At 38.3% G+C, this 12,721-nt stretch overlaps 1 protein-coding gene across 2 annotated transcripts in view; it reads right to left on the bottom strand.

The window, feature by feature from the left end:
* Positions 1-168: 168 nt before the first annotated feature.
* Positions 169-12,721, bottom strand: part of LOC127426476 (striatin-like) — a 62,405-nt gene continuing 49,852 nt past the window's right edge. For both annotated transcript variants that reach the window (XM_051673328.1, XM_051673329.1), the window contains 10 exons: positions 12,522-12,665; positions 12,304-12,440; positions 9,308-9,483; positions 9,167-9,214; positions 8,047-8,168; positions 7,674-7,841; positions 7,420-7,566; positions 5,836-5,937; positions 5,659-5,745; positions 169-3,863 (listed from right to left, as the gene is read on the bottom strand). In XM_051673328.1, the coding sequence (XP_051529288.1) occupies positions 3,694-3,863; positions 5,659-5,745; positions 5,836-5,937; positions 7,420-7,566; positions 7,674-7,841; positions 8,047-8,168; positions 9,167-9,214; positions 9,308-9,483; positions 12,304-12,440; positions 12,522-12,665 (1,301 nt within the window). In that variant the 3' untranslated portion in view covers positions 169-3,693. The remainder of the gene's footprint in view (positions 3,864-5,658; positions 5,746-5,835; positions 5,938-7,419; positions 7,567-7,673; positions 7,842-8,046; positions 8,169-9,166; positions 9,215-9,307; positions 9,484-12,303; positions 12,441-12,521; positions 12,666-12,721) is intronic.

Below are 12,721 nucleotides of genomic sequence, written 5' to 3'. Positions count from 1 at the left end.
ACAGATCTAGTTCATCATTTACCAGCATTGACCCACATGGGCTTTTCAGTATCTCCATCTAGTGGTTACACAGATCCACTACACTATTATAGAGATTCATTTTGGTTATTTTCCTGCTGAAAAAACAAAAACAAGGAAACAGATCAAATGACTAAGACCAAAACCACATGAAATAAAACATATTCTTTTTATTATTGTATTATATTGATCCATCTGAGAACAAAAAAAAAAAGAAAAAGAATACAACAAGAAATAAAGAATAAACTGTAATATCCATAATAAAATATGTACAAGAGTAATATAACATTTATTAACACAATCTTTCCAGACGCTCTCTGTACAACCAAAAGGTTAAAAGTTCAGCGACAGTTCTATACAGGCGGACTCTGGACTATATCCAGATCACGAAATTTCCATTATGACATCATAATCCAATCGGTCCAATCACATTTAGAGTGTCTGCATGCAAGATGCGTCTAGGTCAAGATCCACGAATGACGCAAATTCCCATATGAGCAGTATTTTCCCCACCTTGACAGCAGACCAATGTTGATATCTTTCGTAAAAGGGACAAACAGACGTTTAAGAGTCATCTATATCCGATATTTGTGAGTTTATTGAAGCGCGTCAATCTATCAGTAACCAAAGAATCAAACCTCTGTCCGTCAATCATATTAATAATGCAGTGTTCAATAGCACTTGAATATCTTCAGTAGCTGCATCAGTTATACAGGTCCCATCTCTGACCAGCAGGTGGCGCTAACAACACTCCCGCACAACTATCACAAAAATTGGTTAATATACACTGTAATCTGTTCATAAATAGACTGATCAATACTTTAAAACTATACATATTGAGATTCTCTTATATATCTAAAATTAATATGCACCAAAATGAACGAAATCAGAAAATATATTTAGCTTGTACGAAAACACGGATAAGCGCCCATTCACACGGTTCCCTATTAACATCCCGAACCACGAGTTTAAAATCAAACGTGCCTCAAATTTAAAGGCACAGTTCAGCCAAAAATAAAATGGTCATCATTTACTCGACCTCGTGTCGTTTTAAACCCCTTTGACTTTCCTTCGTTCGTTCAATAGTAGTTGATGATGATTTTAAATGCCAAGCTTCAAAAAGGACAAAAACAATATAAAATATAATAAAAGTAGCCGATTCGACTCGCAGTGCGAACATGCAAAAACCTCATGTTACGTTTCATTAGAGAAAAAAAGTCATACGCGTTTGGAACAATGTGAGGGCAAGTAAATGACGACAGGATTCATTTTTAGTTGAACTACTCCTTTAACAACATTTGGTAAAGTAGCAAACGTCCGTCATTTCCGTCCGTCGAGATTTACAGACCTGAAGGAATCACACAAACACCCCAATAGTTTTGTAGTGCTTATGTCATCAGTTAAAGGCAAAACAATTCCCAATAAGAGCAGAAAATCTTTATTCTAGCAGTTAAAAACACGCACGCCTAGATAGTTCAAGTAATCACAAATTCAAATAAAACAAGAAGAATTTAACATAAAAATAAACCTCGACCTGCATGAAACTTGGGTTACGATCTATCTGCAACCTCGGTCACCAATCATACAATAAAGAAGACTAGTATCTGTTCCAACAATTACATATAAAATATATATTTAAATGAACTAAATCTAATCCATAAACCACCACTTATGAAGATAGAGAAGGTCAGATCTGGAAAGTAGGAAACGGATGTACGCACAAACGATATTAATGTAAAAATAATTGTAACTGAATGTGCCGGTCATCCTTTCCTCAGCTCTGACGCTAAATTCTAGGAATCCGTTTGGCTTTACGGGTAAATAAAAAAAGATGAAAAAATAAATATTTCGTTAAACATCAGACAAATATAGAATTTTGAATCATTGTACCTCAAGTACAGCTTGTCGAAACGCAAAACACATTTGGGTTAAGAGTTTTCTGCGTAATCAGATCACTTTGTGTCTTAAAACAAATATTCGAATATGGGTTTAACTCTAATAAAATGATCTCTATTAAAGATTTTATGGGAGATAATCTCGTCTCTAAGAAGAACAATGTTGGCGTTACACAACAGAGATGGGTTACAAAATCTGTATTAAAACAAACAAACAAACAAAACACACTGAAACGTTGAAAAACAGGTGAGGCATTCTTACTGTGGCATGATGACAGTGTAAACGTACATTTTTATTGGATCAAAAAAATAGCCGTTTTGAGCTTAAAGCACCTAAAAACAAGCTTCATATTACTAATCTCATGTAACGCTTCAAGTCAGCAATAAACTGAAACTTGCATCGTGACGTTTAACGGTTTTGGGGCGCTGTTGGTTTAATCTCACAAACCCTGTAAAATAATGTATTTATTATCTGCTATTTTAACTATTGTTAAAAGAACTGAAGTCTATTTTTGTACCTTTAAGATTTGTTGCATGATGACATTATTTATATGACAATTCAAGCACATTTTTACCCCCACATTCTCATTACTGTAATGCAGATTTTTTATTTAATTTGTTTAATATTTATCCATAATAGTGGTATTCATTGTACTGCCTTTCATTTTGCTTTTTGCATAATTAAAACTTTGTATTTTCTTTTGAATTTGGGGTGAAATATGACCTGGACAAGTTTTTAAGAGATTCAATATTACTTTAAATATACTGGACTAAAAACGTATTTTTATTTGGACATGAAGCATTTAGAAACGTGATCATGTTGTGCACTGCAATGGTATAAACGTTAACATGAATCGTTTTTAAAATTGAATCTGGTTTCTTTGTAACGATGTTTGTCAGAAAAGATTCTACACTGCATTTTTTTTGTCCTGTTTTCCAGTAAAAGTATTTTAAAACAAGATACAGTTACTTGAAAAGCATAATAAACATCAAATCTAAACATCAAAAATCGACAAAATTTGGTGCAGTGTATTTCGGAAATGTTGGACACAACGAAACTAAAACGAAAACACACAGGATATTGAGATCCAGTGTCACGTCAAATAAACCCTGTGTGAGAAACTTGACTGAACTTTTACATTCGGTATTAAAATCACTAAAGGTTCCGAACAGATTTGTCGGAAAAATTCACAATAATTTGATGCATTTGGTAACTTTATACATCAAAGATACTACTCTACGTTTTAGTTCCCTCTTTGAATAAAGCGTTGAACTGTTCGCAAGACTGTTTGAAGCAAAAGGCACATCATTAAAAAGGAGAAAACTTAAGACAGACAATCGGAGAGGCTGTAACTGCACACCTCAAATACACACTCGTATGTCAGGAGAAAATCAAAACAATAAACAACTTAACGAAAATGACAGAGGAGTGGGAAGCGCCCAACTTCCTGTGAGGAGAAAAGGAGTGGCCCATGTTCGGTGGAGGGGTGTTTACGGGGTGTTTCCGAGATGTTTTGGGGCCTTGTTTGATTAAGGAACCCGAATGATCCCCTTTATCACCCCTAAAAGGGGCAGAAACCGCCATCCAAACCCCACCGACCGACTGGGGCAGAAACTCCCCTCTGGTGGGGCACAAACTCCCCTCTGGTGGGGTATCAGTTTTCTTGCCCGCATGTACCCAGGCCAGCCCGGATGAGGCGTCGGAAAAAGTCAGGGGTTTACAGGGGGGAAAGAGGGCTTTAAAGCAGTCCATTGAAGCAGTTTTGGTCAAGGTCAAAGGTCATACGAAAACTTTGGCGAGGGCGTCAGCCCCCGCGCTTCCGATGTAGCACTTGGTGGGGTGAAACGCCACGTCGTTAATGGACTCGTCGAACTTCTTCCTGTGAGCCGTGAACTCCTGAATGCAGGTTTTGCTCTCCATGTTCCACAAACGCACGGAACAATCGTGACCTGAGGGAGAAAAATTTGCATTACGTGTGTCGTTGATCTGGGACTTGCGAGGTATGCTGAAATATGTAGGATTTACATATAGGACTGTCAACAGATTAAAATCAATTGTGATTCACTCTCATGAGTTTATTTTGAAATGTAGATTAAAATGCAGAATTTGCTGACATTTTCCTCTAAATACACATTTTTATTAGGGATGCACCAATGTGAAATTTTTTGGCCAATACCGATTTTGACTAAAAACTATAGGCCTATAACGATACCAATATTTTGCCACTTACCTTATTTTTAGGGCAGTCAATTTAACGTGTTAATTCAGTGCGATTGATTATAATAAAAAATAATGTGTTAAAAAAATAACGCAATAAATCATGTCCCCTCCAGGGGGCAGTAAGTGAAACTCCAGCTGTATAGGCAACACACATCTTATACAGAGAACAAACCACACTCACCGACAGCAGACAGCACAAGATGAGAACACGTTCTTGCATTTAAATACAGCTTGATGGAGCGCAAATCTGAACGCAGGGATCTCAAGATATGTTTTTCTAAGTTTCATACTATACTTAACACAGCGACCTAAAAACAGTACATTTATGACGCAACACAACCGAGATGCTCCAAAAGCGTCCGTCTGATGCAGGTGTACATTTACGCGTCCTTAAACAAGCTCTTATAATAAATCTCAGACTGATTGATGAATTCAGTTGCAAAATGGTTTGCTGTGAACTGAAGACCAATGATAGACTTATGTTCAATAATATGGAAATAAGCTTCATTTTTATGCCAAAATAATTAAATGCATTTTAATTATCTGTATTATTATTTTTTATAATATAGATATTTAATTTATAATTATTTAAATATAACTATTTATAATTATTTCATCATTATATATTGAATTACTGTTATTTGAGGGGCTTTCTCAGCAAATATTTATATATGTAATTAATTGCGATTAATTAATCGGCACACCATGTAATTAATTCGATAACAATTTTAAATGATTGACAGCCCTACTTATTTTGTCATCAGAGTTTTACTAAGGAATGCTTAAAAAAATAAGTACAAAAGCTTTTTTACTGTTCTAACAATTGTTTTTGCAGTTTAAAACGCATCCTTTTAATGTGTAGTGATTGTGCAAGGCCATATTTCAATCTTAATTCAATCAATCATACCAATGTCTCAGAAGTCCAAGTCTGCTGGTTTCAAAGTGTTTTGAATGGTTTCCCTCATCATAGGTAAGTGCCGTTTTCACAACCGTCATGTCCGTTTTTTTCCGCATTAACATTCGACCGAGACAAAATAAAAGGAGTGCAAACCCTTCTAGATATTATGGCTATTATTATTTCTGGATTGTGCATTTGAGTTCAGAGTTTTTACAAAGTGCGTTACTAATTATTATAATCTGTTTGTTTTTTTTATATCGGCATGTTCATGCTCATTACTGATATGGTTTTAAATTAGTCATTAATTGGCAGATAAATATCGACAACTGATACATCGGTGCATCCCTAGTTTTTTTTTCCTCTTTCAAGTAAAGGAAAAAAAAATCTGTGATAAATGTAACCTATAATAATAATAATATATAATAACACAAATTGTTAACTGATAAATGAGATTGTGTAATTGTTGTGTATTGTGTGCTGGTACTCCTATTCCGAGCAGTTTTCAGAAATCACACAAAACAGAATGAAACAACTGGAACATGAAATTAGATATGTTAATAATAATATCTATTATATATAATAATTAGATAACATTCATCCAGCATGACCTGTGCTCGAATACTTACTACCAGACATCAAATAGAGTCCGTTTGGATCCACCGCAAGACTGGTCACAGCGTCCAGATGAGCGACCATAGAGTGAATCAACTTGCCTAAGAAGAAACGTCAACATACATCAATAAAACAATAATCAGAATCATTTTGCACCAAAGTGTGAACTGTAAGCAACCCATTTCCGTTACCTGTGTTATTGTCGAAGAATCGTATGTGGCGGTCTTCCTGTGCCGTGATGGTTATCGGCAGTGTTGGGTGACTGAGAACTTTATTGATCTGACACGGCACATCTGTGGACCAAAACAAAACTTAAGGTCAAAAAGGATGCTGTTTTTACTAGGGATGTCCCGATATCAGAATCGGGTCCGATACTGCCCTTATGTACTGTTATTCGTAAAAATGCTCCGATACCAAACATTGATACCATCTGACATATGAATGTCATTAAATAAACATTCAGTGCACAAATTAAAATCATGTCATGTCCTATTGAGATTATTTAACAGCAAAAGCTGCGATTTAAAGTGATAAATATATAGTTTGCACGTGCAGTGTTTTAAATGTGAGTGCTTGTGAATGTTTTGAGCCAGTGTTGTGCTGACATAAAAACACAAAGTGTTCATACCTTTCAGAGATCCTTGACTCATACATGGAAAACACAATTATGAGCATTGCATGCTCTTTTTGTAGCAGATGACAGCAGGCAGAGCACTAATTCACTATGTAGCGCACAGCACATACAGACTACATATTTAAGATTGAGAAGCTGCCACCATTACGTCAGAACTCCTTGGTCAAAACAACACAGAAACACTTCAAAATAAAAGCTTGATATGGAGTTGGTATCGGATTCGGTATCGACGAGTCCTAAAAAAAGTAGGTACTCGTACTCGTAAAAAAAAAAGGTATTGGAAAATCCCTAGATGTTAATGTATAATCAGTGATTGATTATTTGTCGTTAATAATTTTATCACGCTGTCTATACAGTCATCGGCCGCTAGAGGGTGCACTGCCGCTTGAGCGCTTCATGTCACATCCTGTCAGCATCACAGAATAAAACACAGCTTGTAAAGATGAATCTGGTGGTCAATTTTATCATGGAGCATTTCTCTATAGATGAATATAACGTTTACTGCATACCAGAAGTAGACCGATATATACATTTTACCGATTAATCGGTGCCAACAGTTACTTTTTTGGAACTATCGGTTATCGCAAAATCAACACCGATAGTTGCAGATAGTTTTTTGAAGCGTTTCTCTATAGATGAACATAAAGTTTACTGCATACCAGAGGTCGACCGATATATCATTCTTACCAATTAATCGGTGCCGATAGTTTATTTTGGAATTATCGGTTATCTGCAAAAATCAAAGATAGTTGCCGACAGTTTTTTTTTTAAAAATTTCTCCATGTTCCTCTGTGGCCAAAACCCTTCATCTGGTGAATATATAGGCTATATAAAGCTTAATTTGGTGAATATTTACATATAGATATATGTTATTAACACTGTTGGGTATTACACAACATTTTAAGATTAGATGGTCAAATTCTGATTCAAAGTACCACACTTTTTCATTTTGTTTAATTCAGTCTTCTGACTGAAAATAGTAATTTGAAATTTAATCCAAATGAAACTGTGCTCTAGCCAAACACCAAGTTTCCAGCATCAAATCATATTTCTGCTCTCACTGCATCACAGCCAATCAGAACATATCTGATGTTCAGTGTACAACAGTGTGGCGCTCTGAAAAAGAAGCATTCTTTCGTACCAGGTTTGCCTGTTGCCTGCGACTCGAGCTCCAGAACCAGCTGTCGGGTCTCCATGTTGAAGATTCCCATCCTACCATTACTGAACGCAGTCACCATGTGAGCAGGATCACTGCACACAAGATCCACAGACGACGGGATGCCCATTTCTGCATAAAAGTAACAGATAAATGAACGAGACAATATTCAGTGGACATTAAAATGTCTTTTAGATCCCATTTATGAATGCAAGAACACGTCCTGTGTAAACTCGTACCTTTATTCTCGTTGAAGACGGCTGTGGCAGGCGCCGTATCGGCAGCGTTCCACAATCTCACTGTTCCGTCAGCTGAGCATGAGAGGAGCCTGTGATGAGCCGAGCTGTAGACCACTCCCCACACAGCGTCTGTGTGACCGCACAGTGCCCCCCGCAGCACAGACGGCTCTAATACACAGAGACATTTTTAGGTTAATAGATCAAATATTTAATCACGAATAATCTCAGAATATTTTTCTGAATATTATCTCAAATTTTAAATCGCCTCTGAATACATGTGTCCTCATGTTCCCTTAAATACATTTAATAGTGGCAGATTTAACATCATGCTAACTCATAACTCATTAAGTAGCACATCTGAACAGGGATGTACCATATGAGTCGTAGGGGTCGATGTTTGGGTTTGGAGTGTTCCAGCTCTGAATGGTTCCATCCAAACCGCCACTGAAACACTGATCTCCATTAGAACTCATCACCACACAAAGAACCGGACCCCTACAGATGAGAACAGCACAATAACATCAGAACTCAAACATCTAACCACATTTACAACTGTGTCACTTCACCGCCTCAAATATAAAACTTGTGTGACTGTCAAATATGGGACAGCAGCTTTTTTATTCCTGCTAACAGATTGTAAATAGGTGAAAGAGTCCAAATTGAATTAAATTCCAGATAGAGTTTATTGTGCAATCAAAATCCAATAAAAATGAAGATTTGGTGCGCAACGCGGGAATTTTAACTACAAACAAACCCAAAATAAACCGGGGACTCTTATTTTGAAATGTCTGTGCTTCCAGCTCACACAAACACACAAGAGAGCCATTCAGGGAGAAAAACTTCAGTAGTTGATTTTTGCCGTTAATGATAATTCCAAAAGCAACTATCAATGCTGATTAATCGGTTATGCATTTGAACTCCAAAAATCATTGTGATGTTAACAGTGTTGCTTAATGGCGCCTGGGTAGCTCAGCGAGTATTGACGCTGACTACCACCCCTGGAGTCATGAGTTCGAATCCCAGGACGTGCTGAGTGACTCCAGCCAGGTCTCCTAAGCAACCAAATTGGCCCGGTTGCTAGGGAGGGTAGAGTCACATGGGGTAACCTCCTCGTGGTTGCTATAATGTGGTTCTCGCTCTCGGTGGGGTGCGTGGTGAGTTGTGCGTGGATGCCGCAGAGAATAGCGTGAAGCCTCCGCGCGCTATGTCTCCGTGGTAACGCGCTCAACAAGCCACGTGATAAGATGCGTGGATTGACGGTCTCAGATGCGGCGGCAACTGAGATTCGTCACTACGCCACCACGAGGACTTAGAGCGCATTGGGAATTGGGCATTCCAAATTGGGGAGAAAAACGGGAGAAAATAACCAAAAAAAACCCAATGTTGCTTAATTTTATATCACCAGCAAAATCAACACAAATATATTGTGAATTTTTTCATATCGCCCAGCCCTAGTCATAACATAATTAATGACACCCAAAACCAACACGTACCTGTGAGCCCTGAATGTGTAAATGGGTTCCACGTCCAGAGCTGTACACCTGAACAAACAAACACAAGGAGACGTGAACAACGGTTTATATATACCACTAACTCAACAAAGAACAGTTTACAGAGAGAGAGAATGTTCTCACTTCTTGGTCGGAGCAGTTTTCTGTAGATTCCACATTTTCAGCGTGTGGTCTTCAGATGCAGTGATCAGGACGGGCTCCACGGGGTGAAACGCCAGACCGCGAATGGAATCAAAATGGTTCCTGAGAGTGAATTTGGGGTTCCAGGTCTTACGCAGGGTGTCTTTGTTGTTGGTGATCTGTGAAAACAAGAAATTATTTGGGCTTAGATTTAACACGCTAGTAGGGGTGGGCAATATGACCAAAATATTAAGTCACCGTTTTAATCTAAATAATGGTTATGATCTGGGGTTGCTTCAATTGGTCAGGTTGAGGCTCAGCAATGTTATGAGGCAATAAAGTGAAGTCAGCTGACTACCTGAATGTACTAAATGACCAGGTTATCCCATCACTGGATCTTTTCTTCCCTTACAGCATGGGCATATTCCAGGACGACAATGCCAAGATTCATCAGGCTCAAATTGTGAAAGAGTGTTTCAGGGAGCATGTGGAATCATTTTCACACATGAATTGGCCACCACAGAGTCCTGACCTTAACCCCATTGAAAGTCTTTGGGATGTGCTGGAGAAGACTTTACAGAGTGGTTCAACTCAATACCGTCAATACGGCCTTTAGCTTTGATTACGGCGCATATTCGTCGTGGCATTGTTTCTACAACCTTATGCAATGTCACAACATTTATTTCTGTACAAATCTTGTATTAATGACGGGTGAGTCAAACCACTCTGTAAAGTGTTCTCCAGCACATCCCAAAGAATTTCAATGGGGTTAAGGTCAGGACTCTATGGTGGCCAATTCATGTGTGAAAATGATTCCTTATGCTCCCTGAAACACTCTTTCACAATTTGAGCCCCATGAATATTGGCATTGTTGTCCTGGAATATGCCCGTGCTGTCAGGGAAGAAAAAAATCCATTGGTGGGATAACCTGGTCATTCAGTACATTCAGGTAGTCAGTTGACTTCATTTTATTGCTGCATAATGTTGCTGAGCCTCGACCTGACCGATTGAAGAAACCCCAGATCATAACACTGCCTTAAATTAAAATGGTGACTTTTTTATTGGTCAGGCAGTGTATCACACAATAGTATTTTTTTTCATGGAAATCAACAAAAATGGTTTTTTATATTAAGGTGCTGTAAGCGATTTTTTAATAGAAAGGTATGGAAAAATGTTTCCTAGCCCTTACGAAAATCGTAAACCGCAAACTTGCGGCAAATTGTCCATTGTTGACAAAGGCTTGCCGGAGGTTCACCACTACCGGTGAAGAGCAACTTCTGGCAAACATTTGCGGTGAATCAAATGTTAATTTGCATGTGAAAATAACGAGAGGCAAATTTGCGGCTAGTTTAGATTTTTTGTAAGAGTCTCCCTGAAAGACATGAATGAAATAAGTGTTGTAAGATATCTCAACGGTCTCTGTGACAGCTCTAGACTCTGTAAACAGAAAACAAAAATGTGTCTGCGGGCACATGCGCGCTTTCTGCCTGTTAATCATTTTGCGTGTTCTCATAGTATTATAGTTGCAGTGAATTATTGAGGCTTAATGCCATTTTTATGCCATGTTGTTCATAACAGTTGTCAGTTGAGGGCGCTACTTTAATACTGTTGTTTTTGACAAACGCTTCTGCTCGATGTCGGTCTCAATAAAGCTCATTTGGTATCTTCAGAGTTTTTGGGAAGAGGGGTGTGGCTAATTTAAAGGCTCAGTTTGTAGAAATTCTAGAACAGCTAAAATCACTTACAGCAGCTTTAAATAACCATATTGTAATGCCTATTTTTGGATAATCCAGTGGGTCAATTAAATATTTAATAAATGAAAACTACTTCCTCTTATATAATTTTCTCTTCATTTGGAACTTGACAAACATAGTCAAAGTAAGTTCCAAACAAATACTCAACCTGGTTTCAAATCAACCCAACCATTATGCTAAATATCTCGATATCGAGAGAAGCCGGATTGCATAGCGCGATCCCGCTCTGCGCTCTCCTGTCTCTGGAGCACAAATATTGGGAAGCCTGCTGGACTTGCGTGTACTTGCATGCTCCAAAGATAAACACAGATGCGAAACAGACTTAACACTTATGAATTGCCAAACTCATTGAATTTGTCAAAAATTTCAAGGCTGGCAAAAGCCTGTCTATGTTTCAACAATTCTCTCAGTCTCACTTGAAGCCAACTGATAGATATGCATACGCCGCACACATGGATATTTACATATTGCTATATACACAATGTAGCAAATCTCTTTATATCATCACAGCAATATATATTGTCATATCGCCCATCTCTACACGCTGGCACACACAACTCAGGATGCCACAAACTGGAGACACTGGCTATGTTCATAATAGCATCCTACTATACTACTCATGCTATTTCTGCAGTGTGTAGTATGTATACTGTGCATCGTATGCAAACTGACTTCCACTCTTTTCAACCAAAGAATTTCAATGACTTTTCCAGTTGCTTGTGATAACTGGATAAAAACAAGGAACACAGCCACTGTCACATCACTGCCATGACAATCCTGCTTCCACTGACTGAGTGTGTATGAGTGTTAATTAAAGATTGTGTTTGTATATTGACTTTAGCAAGTGCAGCATGAATGAGTCTGTTCAAACAAGTTCAGATCTATCAGTGTTTGTTCAGTGTTGGTTACACTTCACAGTTTACCTCACAAACACATGTGACACTATTCGGTTGGTAACATTTCAAAGGCACCTGATATTGTATGTGCCACATTTACATTTAGAGCACGTCAGTGATTTTACATACTGGCTCATTGCAACATTCAATGAGCCATGAGCCATGAGCCATGAGGCATGAGGCATGTTTCATGTGTAAAAAGACTCTAGAGTTGCAAAATATGGGCCAATACATATAGCCCAAATTTTTAGAGAGGCTTAACTTCAGTGCCTACTACACGTACATCTTAATTCCATCCATCCATCCATGTTATATGTTTTAGTGTTTGAATTGAGAGTTCTGTACTCACGTCGTATGACAGATTCTCTGCTTCGTTGGCGACCGTGAGACCGGCGAGCTCTCCGAGACCCAGTTCACTCTCCAGCGCCTCGTCTGTTCCCATAATAAACGACTTTCCAGAGGACGGAGGGAACGTCAGGGCTTCAACTGCAATACACAATTTACACTCATAAATACAAATCCACATCCACACAATGACACATTAACAGCCAGTTCGGTGATAAATACCCTCGTCTGTGCGTCCAATCTGATGCTCATTGAGGCGGGGCAGACTCGGGCGGACAGGAGGTGCCACCGGCGGCTGAATAGATGACAAATCCTCAGCGTCGCGAAGATTAGCCAACATATCCTGCAGTTTACACCTGTTTGGCCCTACAGCGAGAACAATAAACATATTTCATCTAGTTCATATTGTATATTTGGCCGTT

Source organism: Myxocyprinus asiaticus, chromosome 35 (genome assembly GCF_019703515.2).
Source record: "Myxocyprinus asiaticus isolate MX2 ecotype Aquarium Trade chromosome 35, UBuf_Myxa_2, whole genome shotgun sequence".
Taxonomy (NCBI): Eukaryota; Metazoa; Chordata; class Actinopteri; order Cypriniformes; family Catostomidae; genus Myxocyprinus; species Myxocyprinus asiaticus.
Note: the sequence above shows the minus strand (reverse complement) of the source record. Positions and strands in the feature narration are given on the sequence as shown.